This window comes from Etheostoma spectabile, chromosome 18 (assembly GCF_008692095.1).
Source record: "Etheostoma spectabile isolate EspeVRDwgs_2016 chromosome 18, UIUC_Espe_1.0, whole genome shotgun sequence".
NCBI lineage: Eukaryota > Metazoa > Chordata > Actinopteri > Perciformes > Percidae > Etheostoma > Etheostoma spectabile.
This window is the reverse complement of record NC_045750.1, coordinates 22,318,591-22,335,278: the sequence shown is the minus strand read 5'-3', so window position 1 is coordinate 22,335,278 and position 16,688 is coordinate 22,318,591. Positions and strand designations below refer to the sequence as shown.

At 40.3% G+C, this 16,688-nt stretch overlaps 1 protein-coding gene across 1 annotated transcript; it reads left to right on the top strand.

Moving 5' to 3' along the window:
• Positions 1–4,026: 4,026 nt before the first annotated feature.
• On the top strand, positions 4,027–14,071 carry LOC116706172 (26S proteasome regulatory subunit 4; the record flags this gene model as incomplete). The annotated part of the gene is given in 11 exon segments (XM_032542848.1): positions 4,027–4,084; positions 4,613–4,666; positions 5,212–5,308; positions 5,656–5,780; positions 5,986–6,171; positions 6,265–6,393; positions 7,732–7,828; positions 9,698–9,887; positions 10,697–10,848; positions 11,382–11,536; positions 13,716–14,071. Coding segments are annotated over 11 exon segments (1,378 nt in total), but the record flags the coding sequence as incomplete, so codon positions are not given.
• Between the last annotated feature and the right edge of the window lie 2,617 nt (positions 14,072–16,688).

Sequence of the window (16,688 nt, the reverse complement as noted above, 5' to 3'; positions counted from 1 at the left end):
ACTCCTTAGCGGAGACACAAAATGGCACAATAGAGAACCGGTGAATATGTCAGAGAAGCTCTGCCTACAAAGATAATAATAGCTTTGAACAAACGCCTGTGTGTGTGTGTGTGTGTGTGTGTGTGTGTGCTACAGGCGACACTCAGACATACAGAGATTCTTTGTTGAAGCTTTTTTTTGATTCATGGCATCTTCCAGAGAATCGCTGACACAGCTGTCGTGCCCACTCTTTGGAGAAAATGTGAAACACACTCTAATGGAACAGTCATGTGGGATTTGACAGCGTGGTTTCATTCTGCTGCGCTGACGAGAGATGGCCTCAGTGTAACACCACCATTACGGGCGCGGGGGGGCTGTGGCTCAGCGGTAGTGCAGTCGCCTCCGCATTGGAAGGTTGGTGTTTCAACCCCTAACCCTGCAGTCCTATGTCGGAGTGTCCTTGGGTAAGACATTAAACTTGAAGATCTGAGTTACCCCTGATGCTGTGCCATTGGAGTCTGAATATGAATGGTTCCTGTGAAAAGCGCTTTGAGTAATCATTGAGGCTCGGAAAGCATCCATTTACCTTCATTATGTTCACAAAAGGTTTGAAAACTCCTTATGTCCCTGACCTTATTGTGAGCAATTTTGAAAATCAATGGAAATAGATGTATTATCCACATTTTGCAGAAGAAACAGTTTTTTTTTTGTATAACACATACAGTGTGTAATATATATACAATGTTATGCCAGTTAAATCCAGTCCAGTGGCTGTCAAACAATTGCATTTGCAGACCAGAGGGATTAGCTACACAAAATTGACAGCCCTGCACAATAAGGTAACTAACATAACGTTAATTACTTAATTAGGATGGGCTGTACGTCAATGTTTGTGTGTATAATTATTGACTGATCATGTGCATGAGTGTGACAGGGTGGGCAATGAGCAAACAAGCCAATTACATACTCTCTGTCGAGGCTGGGAGTTCCAGGTGCCACATGGTGCAAATCAAACAGGCCGTACATATATGAGCCGAGCATTTGTTAAGGAACAAAATTAGGAATAAAAAAAAAAATCTACAGCTTTAGTCTATTCTCTTCACGGTTGAGCACCCAGGTCAGGATGGAGTGCAATATTACTAATATTATTTTTTTTTTTTTTAAATACGGGAATCAGCTGATAGTGTGCTTCTTCTTACCTGCTCCAATGATGGCTCACGTGACTTATAGTCAGCCACAATCTGCATTCATGTGCTATTTCAGCATTACACCACGAGATCATGATGTTCATTAAAAGTGAGAAAATGTGTTTAATGAAGTTTAAATGAAGGCATTCATTTAAACAGCACGGTGTGCTATTCCAGTGGGTTTAGACCGTAAAGTCCGTACATACACTAACTGTGGAAGCTAAACTGGAAATCCCAGACTTGAAGATGTGATGTCCTCAAATTATACTTCTGAAGAAATGGCTATGATATGAATTGGGATATTACCCCTAATAAGAACAGCAGCATGGGGAAAAAAACATACAGGGCAGAGCCAACGTGTTTCAAAAACTGTAACTAATTTTATTCCAAACCAATCTGATCAAATCTGATATATTGCGGGGCTAGTAAGGGGTTAGTGACATACTCTCAATTAGCAAGACTGCATGTATGTCTCTTCCTATCAGGAGGAAAGATGTTCATCAGCCTGAAATCGATGTAACGGGGGAAAAGCTTCAAATAGTTTCTGTCTTTAAAAAGCTTGGGATAATTAGGCTATTGGTTCACACCTTGAAAAGAAAGGCGAAAAGGGTCATCCGTGCAGTCAGTATAAACCTTAGCAACTTCCAATTCATTAGGAACTAATTGCCAACAGTTCCTAAGTTGTACATGAGTTCTGTTTTTCCCGGACCTGTCATTTTAATTAGCTTCAGCAGGAAAAAACCTCCTCAGGCCCACAGTTTATACAAAAGAACTCTCAAAATAGTGGACGAAAAGCCTACACGCTATCAACACTGTCATATAATTAAAAGAACAACCTTTTGACCTTTGCTAATTTTGTCCATCTCGCAAACAAGAGCATCTACCAGATGGAAACTGTGTAGAACAGTACAGGTCCACTGAATGTGGCCAGTCACATTTCTTATACAGGTTAGGGAGACCTTGATGAATTACACTGAAGCCTTTAATGAAAACTCAATTGAGGAGACACTTGAGCAGGCAGTACAGTACAACCGCGATGTGTTATTGTGCAGTGCTCTGTGAGGTCCTGTGCTTTTTCTATCAAGTAGGTGATATCTCAAGACATTGATGGCGCCAAAGAAAAGATGGTCACCTTGAGCATGGTTCTGGGATGCACGAGAAACAATGTGAGGCACTGACCGCCAAAAGGAGACACTCCTGAGACAAAGCATTTCCTACATAGGCTCCCTATTTGAGACAGGGAACCAAGGACAGAACAGGTTTGGATATCGGAGACTGGATGAATACTCTCGTCCCCGGGCCTGTGACCTATGATGATCTGATGTGTAAGCTTTCCCTTTAGTCTCATCCTACCACTACGCGGTGTTTGTGGAAATTCCACCACAGAACATAACACCCAGTACTATGAGACAACGCTCTACTCTCTGTCATTTTAAATCACAATTGAAATCATGGCTGAAACATAACCAATATGTACTGCACATAGGAGATTCTATTTAAAAAAAAAAAGTTGCATGATGTAATGTTTAGCTCTGTACCCCTGTGCCACAATTACTTGGATTTGCACACACACACCACCACCACACACACCAAACACACACACACAACACACACACCACACCCCACACACCACACACACACCCAACACCATACACACACATAAAAAGCCAAACCACCCTAAACTCACACATGACTGACTCCACTCCACATCCCACCCGCCCCCGGACTTACTGTGCAATAATGTATATAATACCTAAAAGGACACTGGAATTCTGTGCAATTTCATACAGTCCAATATTTAATATTTAACCATTTCATTTCATCACTGTGCAATATTTATTTATTTATTATTTAGTACTTAACCATTTCCTTTCATTACAGTGCAATATTTATTTATTTGCTATTTGCTATGTGTATATAGTTGCTTTCTGGACTGTGCACCAAGTCCCCCCCCCCTTTTTTTTCCACATGTACTTTTTTATATTTTTATATTTTGTCTTGACACTGTAAAGGGATGGCTTCAATCTCGTTGCACACATACTGCACTTGTGTAAAATGACAATAGAGGCATTCTATTCCACCACCACACACACACACACACACACACACACACACTCACGCACAAACACCCACTTACAACACACACACACACACACACACACACACACATACACATACACACATGCACACATTCTTTACATGTCCAATACATGTAAAGAATACATGTCCGGACCCAGTGAGGTTGAGAAGTATATTTTGACTAAAAAAGATCTCTAAAACTTGAAAAATGTTGGGGTATTAATTTACTAGGAAAAATAAAATCAGCATCTCTTTATTGTGTCTGATGGTCATTATTAAGCAGGTGACAAGGACATAACAAACAGCCAAATATGCCAAAACTAAATTGGCTATCAACGACAAAATTTTGAAAATGACACAATTAACCTTCACAATCGGAGATCCCACAAAAATAGAACAAGATTTACTCCAAAGATAGACTAAAATAACATATTATTTTAATTTGGCTCAAATTTACAATAAACAGGTACTCCTATCATCCCACCACCCCTTCACCTACACTGACCCATACCTCCCACAATTTCTGCTAATTTCGGTTTGCTGTTCATCTTAAAGTATGATCCATGCTCAAAACAAAAAAGAGAAAAGGCCAAATTACTTAAAATCCATGTTTGCATCAAACAATGCTGGTTGAACCTTCAAAACAATATTGTTTAAATGTGCTAATTAAACCGTACATGTGCATTATTGTATAACAAGCAGTTTTTTTGGATGGCTTCCCTGTGTGATGACAGTTCCAGGCATGTAATAAGACCATCAGACCTGTTTATTTTCCTCTGAGTTTGTCCCTTAGAGTTGCCGTACCCTCTGACGTCACTGGCAAGCGACAAGTAACAATGGTAAGTGAGCAAGCAATTTTCTCTGGCTCCTATATTTATTTTACTAAATCGTATTTTTTGCCGATACAACAGTACGCATAGTGCTTGACACGTTAACGTTCGTGCTGCGTTGTAGTTATAGGTGGCGTTATGTATTATTAGTGAAGTAACAACAGAATTAAAAGTAGTTAAGAGCCTACTAGCCAAAGGCTAACGTTAGCTGCCTTAGCTTTTTCCTCGGTTGGCAGCAGTCGTTATCCAAGCGCTAATTAGCATAGCTAGCTAGTCATTCATATTGTAGAGGTACTTTTTTTTTTTAACCTATTTTGAAATATTCGTGGATGACACTGTTAAAGTTCATCCCAGTTAATACAGGCTAGATATTCTGGCAGGTACCTAGCTACGCATAACACCGACGTAGCTAACGTTAAGTGAACTTTAACTAACGTTACTGCTAATGCGCTGTTTAGGAAGAAATATAAAGGTCCGAATGCACTGGTGGAGGATTTTCTTCTCAGCTTTATTAACACATGTCTGATATTATTTTAGGGGCAAAGCCAGAGTGGAGGACACGGTCCGGGGGGAGGCAAGAAGGATGACAAGGTGAGAATGACACGGCTTGTGCTAGCTAACGTTTGTGTCTCAACTTGTTGTTTTGGTAACGCTAGCCAACGCTAGCCAAGCCAACTAAACTAACTCGTGTATTATTGGCACTGAATTAATAAATTAACGCCGGTTTGCAAAACCATAGTATATGTGACATTTGATGACACATGTATATGTGACGTATTATATTTAGGATGGTTTTAATTGACAATTACTGCTGCCATATGTAACAAACGGTAAGAAAATCGTCTTATATTTATTCATTTATTTATTCAGTTAGTCTATACATCACCAAAGATATTTTGTTTTGCCTCCGCTCCATTTTTCTCACTATCTGGCCAGCCGGCCACACATGCAGTTTGAACACTGATCTACCTGAGGCTTCATTAAAAAAGAAAAACGGAGTAAAAACAGCGCATCTACTACATTTAGGCAAACATCTCGTATGGCAGTCTGTGCCTAGGTAACAAGCACGTATACTTGGTACGTTTCTCACTGTTACCTTGTCTGACATGTTTCATCCCACTTTGTCCCAACTGAAGGATAAGAAAAAGAAGTATGAGCCTCCAATTCCCACCAGAGTTGGCAAGAGAAAGAAGAAGACCAAGGGACCAGATGCTGCCAGTAAACTACCATTAGGTAAGGAACTGAAAAGGCAGAGAGTGGTTCTGGCAGCCTGTCTCGGTTTTTTGCAGTTGATTTTCATGAGAAGTGTTCAATTCTTACAGCTACCGCCTAGCAGTTTTCCTCGACATCCCTGGTAGAGAGATTGTAACACATATAAAACACCTTATTTGGCATTATTAAATAAAAAGAGAACAAAGCAACACGATCTGCTGTAACTGATAAAGAGGTGGAAGCAGGATATTGACAGCATTCAAGATTAAGAAGGTCTATGAAATCAAGTGTTTGTGGTTGGATCAAATTGGTGTTTATATCATTTTTTCAATGTACGCTCTATATACGCTGGAATGTGTTTCTTTCAGTCACCCCTCACACGCAATGCCGTCTGAAGCTGTTGAAGCAGGAGCGGATCAAAGACTACCTGTTGATGGAGGAGGAGTTCATCAGAAACCAGGAGCAGATGAAGCCTCTGGAAGAGAAACAGGAGGTCAGTTCTTGTAACACATGTACCTCACTTGCTTTTGTGCAGTATATTTGTGTAAAACAAATAATGCACAATAATCCTCTTGCTTTTTTTTTTTTTTTTTTAAATATACAATTTACAGAAACTTAGTTCATACTACTGAACAGACCAAATCATCACCTCTCCTACTATTTTCCTGTTACAATATTTCTGATCTTATTTTTTACAGGAGGAGAGGTCAAAGGTGGACGACCTGCGGGGGACCCCCATGTCCGTGGGCACTCTGGAGGAAATCATCGATGACAACCACGCCATCGTTTCCACCTCAGTGGGATCAGAGCACTACGTCAGCATCCTGTCCTTTGTGGATAAAGATCTGCTTGAGCCAGGCTGCTCTGTCCTGCTCAACCACAAGGTAATATCCAGGGCAAATCCTTAATGTGGTTTACCCTTTTTGAAAATGCATTCATAAGTCAGAAGTTGTCCTGTGTTTGTACGTCACTTGTAGGTTCATGCAGTGATTGGTGTGCTGATGGATGACACTGATCCCCTGGTGACGGTGATGAAGGTGGAGAAAGCCCCACAAGAAACTTACGCTGACATCGGAGGACTGGACAATCAGATCCAGGAGATCAAGGTGCAGTATATAATGCGTGCAATTCGACCTGCAATGTTACAATGGGCCTGGGCCCTCAGTAGGCCACCGTTCAGCAAAGCTTACGTAGTATTGCTTTGAAGTTGTTAGTGGTTAGAAAGCAAAACAAACGCCAGACTTTAAAGTAGAGTGAGACCTTTTCCTGCAGTTCTCTTTCTTCCCTCTTTGTCGCACGGCATATGCATGCGTAGAGCAGCCAATGGGAACGCTCTTTCTCTCTTTGAAATGACCTTGTGTTGGCCAAAGTCTCCTGTCACTAGTTAGATTTTCTAAAACCTGAAAACGGAGCTAGGAGGAAGTGCAGAAGTCTCTCAGACCACTTAAATTACAAAATGCTTAAAGATTATAATGAAAGTTTTTCCCGACCATGGCAAAAGTAAGTTGGTTACCACAGCTTTAAAGTTATACTGCTTCCAAAATCTTTCTGTGTAAAATGCTCACCCCTTGTGGACTTAAAAGGTAATCATTAAATGTTGGTTGCTTTGTCTCTCATAGAGAACCTAAATTAAAATGTTATAATTCCACATTTTTCACAACAGGTAAGCGTATCATATTAAAGTTCCAGTGTTTTAAGTTTTTTAGAGGTTTATTATCAAAATCGGTGTTGCCCGTTCACAAACTTGTCCTTTTTCATAAATATTTACCACCACCATCAATTCCAAGTATTCCTATTGGCTTGAAATGTTACATTTCCATTTGCGAACTAGGGTAGACGCTCCATATTCACGCGCCATCTTCAAATACGCTAGCTGGTGAGGGACACACAGGACATACTGCTTAAAGTTTTTGCTGTCACATGATAAACTCACAGGTGCGGCTAATGGTTAGCGTTGCTTCCCGGCAAGTTTGAAGAAGGAAACTTGGCTAATTTAAACAAGACAGTTTCTAGTACTCACCAAATCTTTAAATTTTGCAATTAATAAAGAAGAAACGAACGGACCTGATCGCCGGAGGTAAAGCTGGATGAAGACGTGGATGACATGATAGGGTTTTTGAAGCATGAAGGCCACCGTAGCTGTAATAGGTACTTAGAGCTGTGGCGTGAGAGAGTTTATTGCAATATACAATCTCAACACTCGATGGGAGAAATTCCTACACATTGGACCTTTTTTTAATATATATTTTTTCAAACTACTTTTGCTGCATATTTTATCTGTTCTCCATCTTTATTACTAGTTTTCTAAACAAAAATCAAATATTGATCACAATATGGCTAAGACTTTTTGTAGCTTTCACAGAGACCTGAGCAACTAACTTAAGCAGATTGAAGGTTGAATTGTTTATGTATATAACCCTTATATTTTCTACTGGTTTCAATAGGAGTCGGTGGAGCTGCCTCTCACGCATCCAGAGTATTATGAGGAGATGGGCATAAAGCCTCCCAAAGGTGTCATCCTATACGGAGCGCCTGGCACAGGTGAGTGCTTCCATGTTACCAACAGTGGCTCCAAAACTCTAGAAACCCAGGAAAAACGGTCACATGTCGATTCACAAAAAGGTTGATTAGGTTTTTCGGTAGCCCAAGATGACGTCTGCAAATGTCTTCTTTTGCTTTTTCTTGCTTTTGCTTACAATTTTTATTAAAATACTCAAAATTGATTCTCAAAATAGTTGGCGATTAATTTAATAGTTCACAACTAATTGATAAATCTTCGCAGCTCTAAAGATTTGACATTGTTTTTTTTATCCACTTACCTTCCACTAAGTGATGGGGAAATGACAAAGAGAATGAAAAAGATGGCAGCATTGTAATTGTTTTTTTCAGTTATTTCATGAAGGCTGAACATGGTACCTTACTTCTTACAGTCCACTTAAATACATGCAAAATAATCTCTTGGTTTTAGAAACTGATTAAAACAACCCCCATCATTCTTTATGAAACACTGATGAAGAGAATCATATATACCGTATGTACATGCTTAGCCTAACCTGAAGTTTCCGGTTCAATCACATAAGTTTTCTTTTTTTTCCAAGTAAATCCACAAACAAAGGGGTTTTTACCCCAGAGTGACATCACTAGCTAATTCCATTTGGTCATAAGGGACCTTTTTGTTAAAGGGCGCCACAGCAGGGAAGGTGAGAAACTGTCACCAACGTCCAGAAGCCACTCGGTACTGCCACTAAAAGTCTTCCACAGCCAGTGGAACACGGGTGTAATGATTTAAAAAAACATGAAGAATATACTACGGGTCCTTTGTCACAGGGTACAGCATTTTAAAAAGTCATATTTTACAAATGTACAAATCAAATCCGTTCTTCACTGGACGAGTTATTAATAATACGGGTTAAGGGAAGTGCACCTTGGCTGGGAATTTCAATACAATCTCTTTTTTGGTTTCTTTTGTTATGAAGAACGTCACATCATTACAGTTAAATATAGAATAGCACAAAGTTTAATTCCTGCACAAAGGCAAGGGGCAGAATAGTCTATCTGCATGTCAATTATCATATTTCTTCTTTTTTTTATAACTGTCTTTTTGAGTATAATATGCACAAAGGTAACTGATTATTCTATTGTCGAAATATGGGGAGAATTGTAAGAACTTTTCAGACATAATACATGTCTTTAATTGCTTTAGAAGAGCCATAATAATCTTAGTAAATTAGTTAGTCTTATTCAGTGCTGCTGGTAGCACCCTGCATTGTTAGGAACTTTGTTACTTTTTTATGAACCTAGTTCATGAAATAAAAAATATACAATATTTTTGTCAAGTAACACAATAGATACACTGACTTATGTTTTTAAAGGTTTTGACCAGGCAATAATACAAAATGTACCTTCCATCTTTATCACTGACTTCCTCACATTGCCCAGATAATTTAGATTTTTCTATGTTTACTCAAATTGGAAAGAGAGTAGTTTTATTATATTAATAAAAAATAGTTAAAAGACTACAGTTACCTATAAAAAGACAATTAAATGAGAGATTTTCACAGAAACTGTCACCGGAAACTGCCCACACACTTGTAAATCAAATGGCTGCAGCTCTTTCTCTAACGTGGCATTCTGTTCACACGCTTTTACCTTGTTATGGAAAATGTCTCTAAAATGCAAACCTCACAGATCAGTTTTAGTATCTCAACAATCCAGTCTTGGTGTTGCTGTTCTACCCTACCAATAATTAACATAATGGAATAAAATACATTTAGTGAATATGGCTTCAACAGTTGAACTGTAGCACCCAAGTAATGGTGCTACAGTGACGTAGTTATTGTGTTCTCATGCTAAATGTATACTTAAAAATGTGCCAAAGACTGATTGCATGTTCTTTTATGCATTTACAAGGCAAGACACTGCTGGCCAAGGCCGTAGCCAATCAGACGTCAGCCACCTTCCTGCGCGTTGTGGGCTCGGAGCTGATCCAGAAGTACCTGGGAGACGGGCCCAAGCTGGTCCGGGAGCTCTTCAGGGTGGCAGAGGAGTACGCGCCCTCCATCGTCTTCATCGACGAGATTGATGCCATTGGCACTAAGAGGTACACGGCTGTCTTCTTCAAACTATTTCAGACAGAGGAGGTGAGAGACTGAGAGCATAAGAGCAGTGATGATGTATCACGTTTGGTGTCGGAGAGTCAGAAGTGGATGACAAGGTGTTGGATTAGTAAGTGCGATAACTGGCTACACCTATATATTACAGTTTTATTTTTATGTAATACTTCACAGCACATTAACAGTTCAGGTTGTTAACTTTCCTTTTCATCTTCTAACTGAAAGTGTGTTTCAGTTTGGTAGATTTAAAAAATGATGTAAGCTTATTGAACTAGAGCATACCAAGTTTATTCATCAAATTTCAGTATGCACATCACACTTTTTGTCAGCCATATAATGCAGTGGCTTTCTTCCTCTGTTCCAGAGAGGCACAGGGACAGGACCAGTGGCAACAGACAGTGTTCAAAACACAAAATCAATAGCTTTGTGTCTGTTTTTCATAGAAAGATTTCAACCAAATGGAAAAAACACACAAATGATGTTAGGTAGGGTATTGGCTGACTTAAATGAATGAGCCTGGTCGGAGGCTGACTCGCGTGACTAATGAACAAGCTGCTCTCTAAACCTCCCATGGAAAAGACAGAAAACAACCCAGTTAAATGGGTTCGTGCTAACAAGACTGCAGGATGAACATGATTGAAGTCCTGGAGTCTGAGCTTAAATAATGATAATGATAAATGCAATCGCAATATCAGAATAATCACAATTAGCTATTTTCCCTGTATCATGCAGCCCTACCATGTAGTGGATTCTATGAATTATTGACCTAAGTGTCTATTTCCTCTGTGTTGTGTAGGTATGACTCGAACTCTGGCGGTGAGAGGGAAATCCAGAGGACCATGCTGGAGCTGCTCAATCAGTTGGACGGCTTCGACTCCCGGGGAGACGTGAAAGTTATCATGGCCACCAACCGGATAGAAACCCTGGACCCAGCCCTCATCAGGCCTGGTCAGTGGGAGGCCGATCGGATCCCATCCTGTCTTATAGACATTTGGGAAATGGTTGGATTCTGCTGAGTCATGGCAGAAAGTAGAAATTATGTCAAGATAGTAAAAAAAAAAAGAAAATGTCTTCCTCTTTGGCAACCACTCTTTAAAACGTATATCTATGTTAACGGTGATCACTACCACAAATGAATGTACTTACACACAATGCTTTCTTATTATTATTATTATTTCTAAAACAAAATCTGAAGAGTAATTCAGGTTTCCTCTTGACTGAACATGTTTTTGATGGTTTGAAAAAGAATCTTGGTAATTTCAAAGCTCAATTATTCAGTTGACCTATTAACAGTATTAATAGGTTTTAGGCTTGCACAGATTGGGCACTGAGACTGAGATCTGCTTTCAAATACTTTACCGTAACTACCGTAAAAGCTCGGCCTTTCAGTTTGAGTGTGGGCAGAAAAAAACATTTTAGATTGGCAAAACTGTAAGAAGCAGTTTCTGACATTGTAGTTTTCTCCTCCTCTTCCTCCTCAGGGCGAATCGACCGTAAGATCGAGTTCCCCCTGCCGGATGAGAAGACCAAAAGGAGGATCTTCCAGATCCACACCAGCCGCATGACCGTAGCAGACGACGTCACCCTCGATGACCTCATCCTGGCTAAGGACGACCTATCAGGAGCAGACATTAAGGTACGCGTGGTAGGGGGGGATCACCAGACGCTTTCTGATACAATATCATCACGACGCTTATGCCACAATATGATATTATTGCGATTTTTGTTTTGTGTTTTTAAACATATAACAATATTCTGCAATATATTGCAATTTATAACTTTTTTTTTTAAACTTCTAATTTTTCCCAATTTCAAATTGAAGGAAACTTTGTCAACATCTGTTTTATCTAAAAATAAACATTTCTCTGTTTGTTTATCATACTTCAATTTTATTGCTGCACAATGGGACAAACTGACCAACACATATATAATAAAAGATTGATACTTAGCGCCTGTGTATCAATACAGTTTTGATACGGAAAATATTGCGATACTATGCTGTATCAATGTTTTTCCCCTTAACCCTAAAGCTTGGCCCCAGTCCGTCCACTCACAGCTGCAACCTGGTTTTCCCTCTGATCACAGTAGCCGGGTCCAAAACCTACTCAGCAGTTTGAGTTTCTGAGCTGCCACATTGCTCTTCAGATCAGAACGGATCTTACAGATAAAGGGGAGATTAATAGAACATGGCATTTTCCAATCATAGCCCAAACTTACATGCACTTCGTGATGGCCAGGGCTAATGGTCTGGGGAATTCATGTAATTTTGTTACCTTATTTTGGGTTCTTTTTACTCCTACAGATGTAGTAGTATCTGTGAGAGTACACTGGCTTAACATAAGAGTGGAGTAAGCAGCATGGTTGGGGTTTAGTCCATTTGAAGTGCATCCTGTCACTGAAGATGTATTCTGTTTTTACAGTTGAGTTTACACTGTGGCTCAGCAGGAAGGGGGGGGGGGAGACACAAGATGAAGGAAAGCCACAAGGGCTGCTTTTCCTAAATTATTGTAGTATTAATAACAACACTTGTTTAATTGGCTTACGTTCTCCATTTTAAAAGATCTGATGCAAAGTTTAATGTACATTGAACTCTTTACGTCTCACTGACTCAACTCTGCTGCCCTCATGTGGGAACCGACAGAGTGGCTTTCCAGCAGTCTGTAGGATACTTAAATATAACTAATTTTGTGTAGATTTATCAACATTCTCATATAAATGTCAGTCATTTACAATAGTTGGTTTGAACAGAAAGTAATTTACCAGCTTCTCTGGTATCTCATATTGTCAGTGTTGAAAACCTTTTGTATGAACCAAAGTGTATGTTTTAGTGCGATAACTCCACCCTAACTATTATCTTGGGATTACCCTGGGACCTTTGTGGGCCTGAAAGGTGGCTGAGTTCATCTTGTGGTCTGAACTGTGCTACGTTTTGAATAATGGCTCTTAGAATTCATTTCCAAGGTGACAGGTTGTCATAGTGGCGTACAAGTAGAATAAACCCACCTACAGCCAGCGGTCAGGTTCAGGTTAGTCTATACCTGTGGGTAAACTAGGTTTACAGTCTAAGAGGCAGGACATCCTTAAAACTTTGTAGACCACCACAGAACATGCGACACACCAAACATATCAAACAACAATAAACGTGGATTTAAAGGAATAGAAAACTGTACATGACCAATCTGCTTGTGCGTTTTGTGCAAGTAATTTTACAGTTTGTTCAACAGAGTGATCTGGGACAATCTTGTAATTCTACACCTACCTACAGACTTTTAGCCTCCGTCCAGAAGGGAGATACTGGAATTCCCTATTCAAAGGGTCTCCTAAGATGGCCACAGCTACCTGCTGTAGTTGTTGGCATAGAGTGTTGGGGGGTGCAGCTGGGACTCCCCAGTCAGCTCACTCGACCATTTTACAATTTGATTTTAGGCGATTCTTGGGTTTAACTGACTCACCCAAACCATGACTCTAAGGAGAAAGATGTGATGGATTCAATGAAGGCTTTAGTTAAATAATTGTAGTTGCTGTTTATACAGCATTGTCAAAAAAACGAATCATAGATTCTGTTACTACTAATGTATTGTAGTAGTTTTGTTGTTGGTGCATGACTAGTAATAAGCAGGAAAGCTAAACACATAATTCAACGTATCGCCAAGACAAAGCAGAGCATTGTTACTGCTGCCCCCCCGGTGTTAGACTGAGCCTCCGCGGTCATTCTTACCGTGGTGTAAACATTACAGAATTATTTTTTTTCAAAGCTGAAATCAACCTTGACATACCACCACCCCCCCCGCCCCCCCCTCCCCTGTGTCCTCCAGGCCATCTGCACAGAAGCAGGCCTCATGGCCCTGCGCGAGCGCCGCATGAAAGTCACCAACGAAGACTTCAAGAAGTCCAAGGAGAACGTCCTGTACAAGAAGCAGGAGGGCACGCCGGAGGGGCTCTACCTCTAACCTGCAAACTTTTATGTTTCTCTCCCTCTCAGCCCACTACTCACCCTCTACTCTCCCCTACTCTATCTATCGCTGTGTGAAAGAGAGGAGGCAGCAGTTGAGTTGTCTGTCTCCCCAGAGTTTTGATATATTTTGTGCATGTCATTGTCTGGAATATTCCACTCTCCTGTTACCGTTATGTAATTAAAAGGACAACAAAAATAAATGGTGGTAGTGTGTAAGTCATCTATTTTTTTTTTCTTCTTTTTTTTCGGAGCCATTTCGCTCGCAGCACCCTCGCTAATCTTGTTTGTACAGAGGCAGCATCTGTTGACGTCGGCTGCTTATTCAATTTCTGTATATTGAGTGCATCGCTGTTCTGTAATATCTTGAGATAATTAATCACCTGAATTATTCATTTAGTTCAGTAATATCGAGAGCGCAGAGACGAGACAAAGGCCTGAAGTACTTCCCCTAAATTCCTTCCTTTAAAAAAAAAAAGAAAAACACAAACATTCTCCACTAATAAGAATATTCCATATGACTTCCACACACTCGGCAACACATGATTCAATCTCCACCCTGACTTGCTCAGACGTTGCCTCCAGGAGAGAGCGAGACACACACGCTCACACACTCTGTCCTTGCACTAATTCTTCACCCTAAAATGTTTAAAGGGACTGTGCCTCAGCAATAGAGTTATAGTGAATGTTAGTGCATGTTTTGGTTTTTGCACATAATATATACTGTATGTGGCAGGCAGAGGGGATGAGTGCGGTCTGGGATTTGATTTTGCTGTCTTGAATTCAAATGAGCCTTTAAGTTATTACAGCGTGGTTAATTCGATGCAGTTAAGATGCCCTTGCAGCAGTTTGACATGCGGAGAACAGCAGTGTTGATTTAATTCCTCTTGATGTGGAGCCATGTGTAACTCCGTGCTCAGCGGAAAGTGGCCCCCATGCAGCAAGCATCGAACCACTTCGCAGGGCCATCTCAGGGCTCGGGTGAGAAGGGAGCTACTGCTGCAGCCCCCCTCCTCGGAAGAAGAAGAAGAAAAAAACCTCCTTATTAAATCAGTCACGCATTTCAACTGCAGCTCATACATCGCAGCACATTCAGCAAATGGAAGAGCATTTAAATCAAGCGTAGCGTGTTGAATCAGAGAGTCCGGGAGGGTTACAAGAAGAGGGGTGTGCACTCTAATGAGGCATTTGCCCTGTCAGCTCAATGCAAAGGGTGGGTTGGGTGTTTCTAAAGCGCACAGATACTGATGGGGCAGGGCTGAACATGGTGTTGGCATTCTCTGAAATGTCACATCCACATCATTGTTCATTCACGTTGTGTACAGATTGTGCTCTGCTTTAAAGCAAATGTTTTGGAGATTATAAATTCCCATACACAATAAGGGACAAGGAACATCTTAAGAAATCCAAAAGTAACAAGTTACAAAGTTTTTTTGTATTTGTATGGGATGGCAATATGTAGGAGATCATTTATTTGCCTTGCAAATCTTACAACAATCTATTTGTATACTTTCAGTTGATATGCTCAAAGTCTTGCGTGGGTGCTGCTGACTAATCCTTATTAGATACCCGAGTTTGATTTATCCTCTGCAGGGGGCAGCAAGATGTTTAAGCCGAGCACCCGGTTGCAGATCCCACGTGTGCAGGGAGTCACAAGAAAAATAAATGGCAATGCTTATTCTCTCACCTCTGTGTTGCTGCCAAGAGTATAGCAGTAAAAAAAAAAAAAAGAAATCTGCTTGTAGTGACTGGGAAATGCAAAGCAGTGAGAAAAATGGACGTCTGCTTATGCAATAACTAATTCCAGGGCTGCAAAGTGAACAAGTTCTGTGGTTAGAAGACCTGATTAGGTCCAGGAACAAATGAAATAGCTCAACTTGAGTTTGAATTACCAGACACGATGACAGGCTGCAAACAACTTGGACTCCGACTGAGCTGCGGATTGGTGTGTTAATAATGTTAATGGTGATCTCTGACAGGTTAACATGGAAAAATGAGTTTGTTTTTCTTGAGTGGGTCCACGTTTGCTGTGACAAGTGCAACAGCTACTCTCCCTGAGGTTTTAACATGATTGACGACTTAATATGCGCGTAAAACAGGCAATTAAATAAAACATACAGCATTAGTCTGTAATATAATCAGCAGTACTGAAGCATACTCAATACAATCACAAATGCAGTCTAATGTTAAAGAATAATAGCATACACTTCCCTGTTATATCATTGTTATAATAGCCTATTATTCAATCGATCTAACAATCCAGACAACCTTATATTATCATATATCTAGGACTTGTTAGAAATCTCTTATGCTAATTAATGTTATTCAGGGATTTCCTGATGAATAATGGTAAATTAGTCCACTGAATGGATGGCTTGGACAAAACAGTTCTCTTTAAATCATCTTTTTGGGACCTTATTATCTGTATGTGAAACCCATAGTGATGTTTTATAACTCTGTTTTGAAGTATTAGGCTGAAGGGTGTTCTGTAATTTGAGTGAAAACAAACATGAGTGGGGAAACACTTCAGCAGCCCATCATACTGAAGACTTGTTTGTAACTGTAGGCTCCATGGACCCTGAAGGTGCAAACACACATGCATTTCTCTTCATGGAACACACACCTGTGTCTGTATCAAGTGTGCCGCCTGGCTGATGTAAGCAGCAGTTCATGGCTTCTACACTTTGTCCACTGGGTGGTGCCTGTGTCAGGTCACTTCACACACTCAAACAGACAGGAGGACTACATGTGTGTGACAACACCGCGATACTATCCGCCTCGACAAGTTCTGCGTCGTCATTCTAACGTTAGCCTAGCCACCGAAACGTATTGGGTT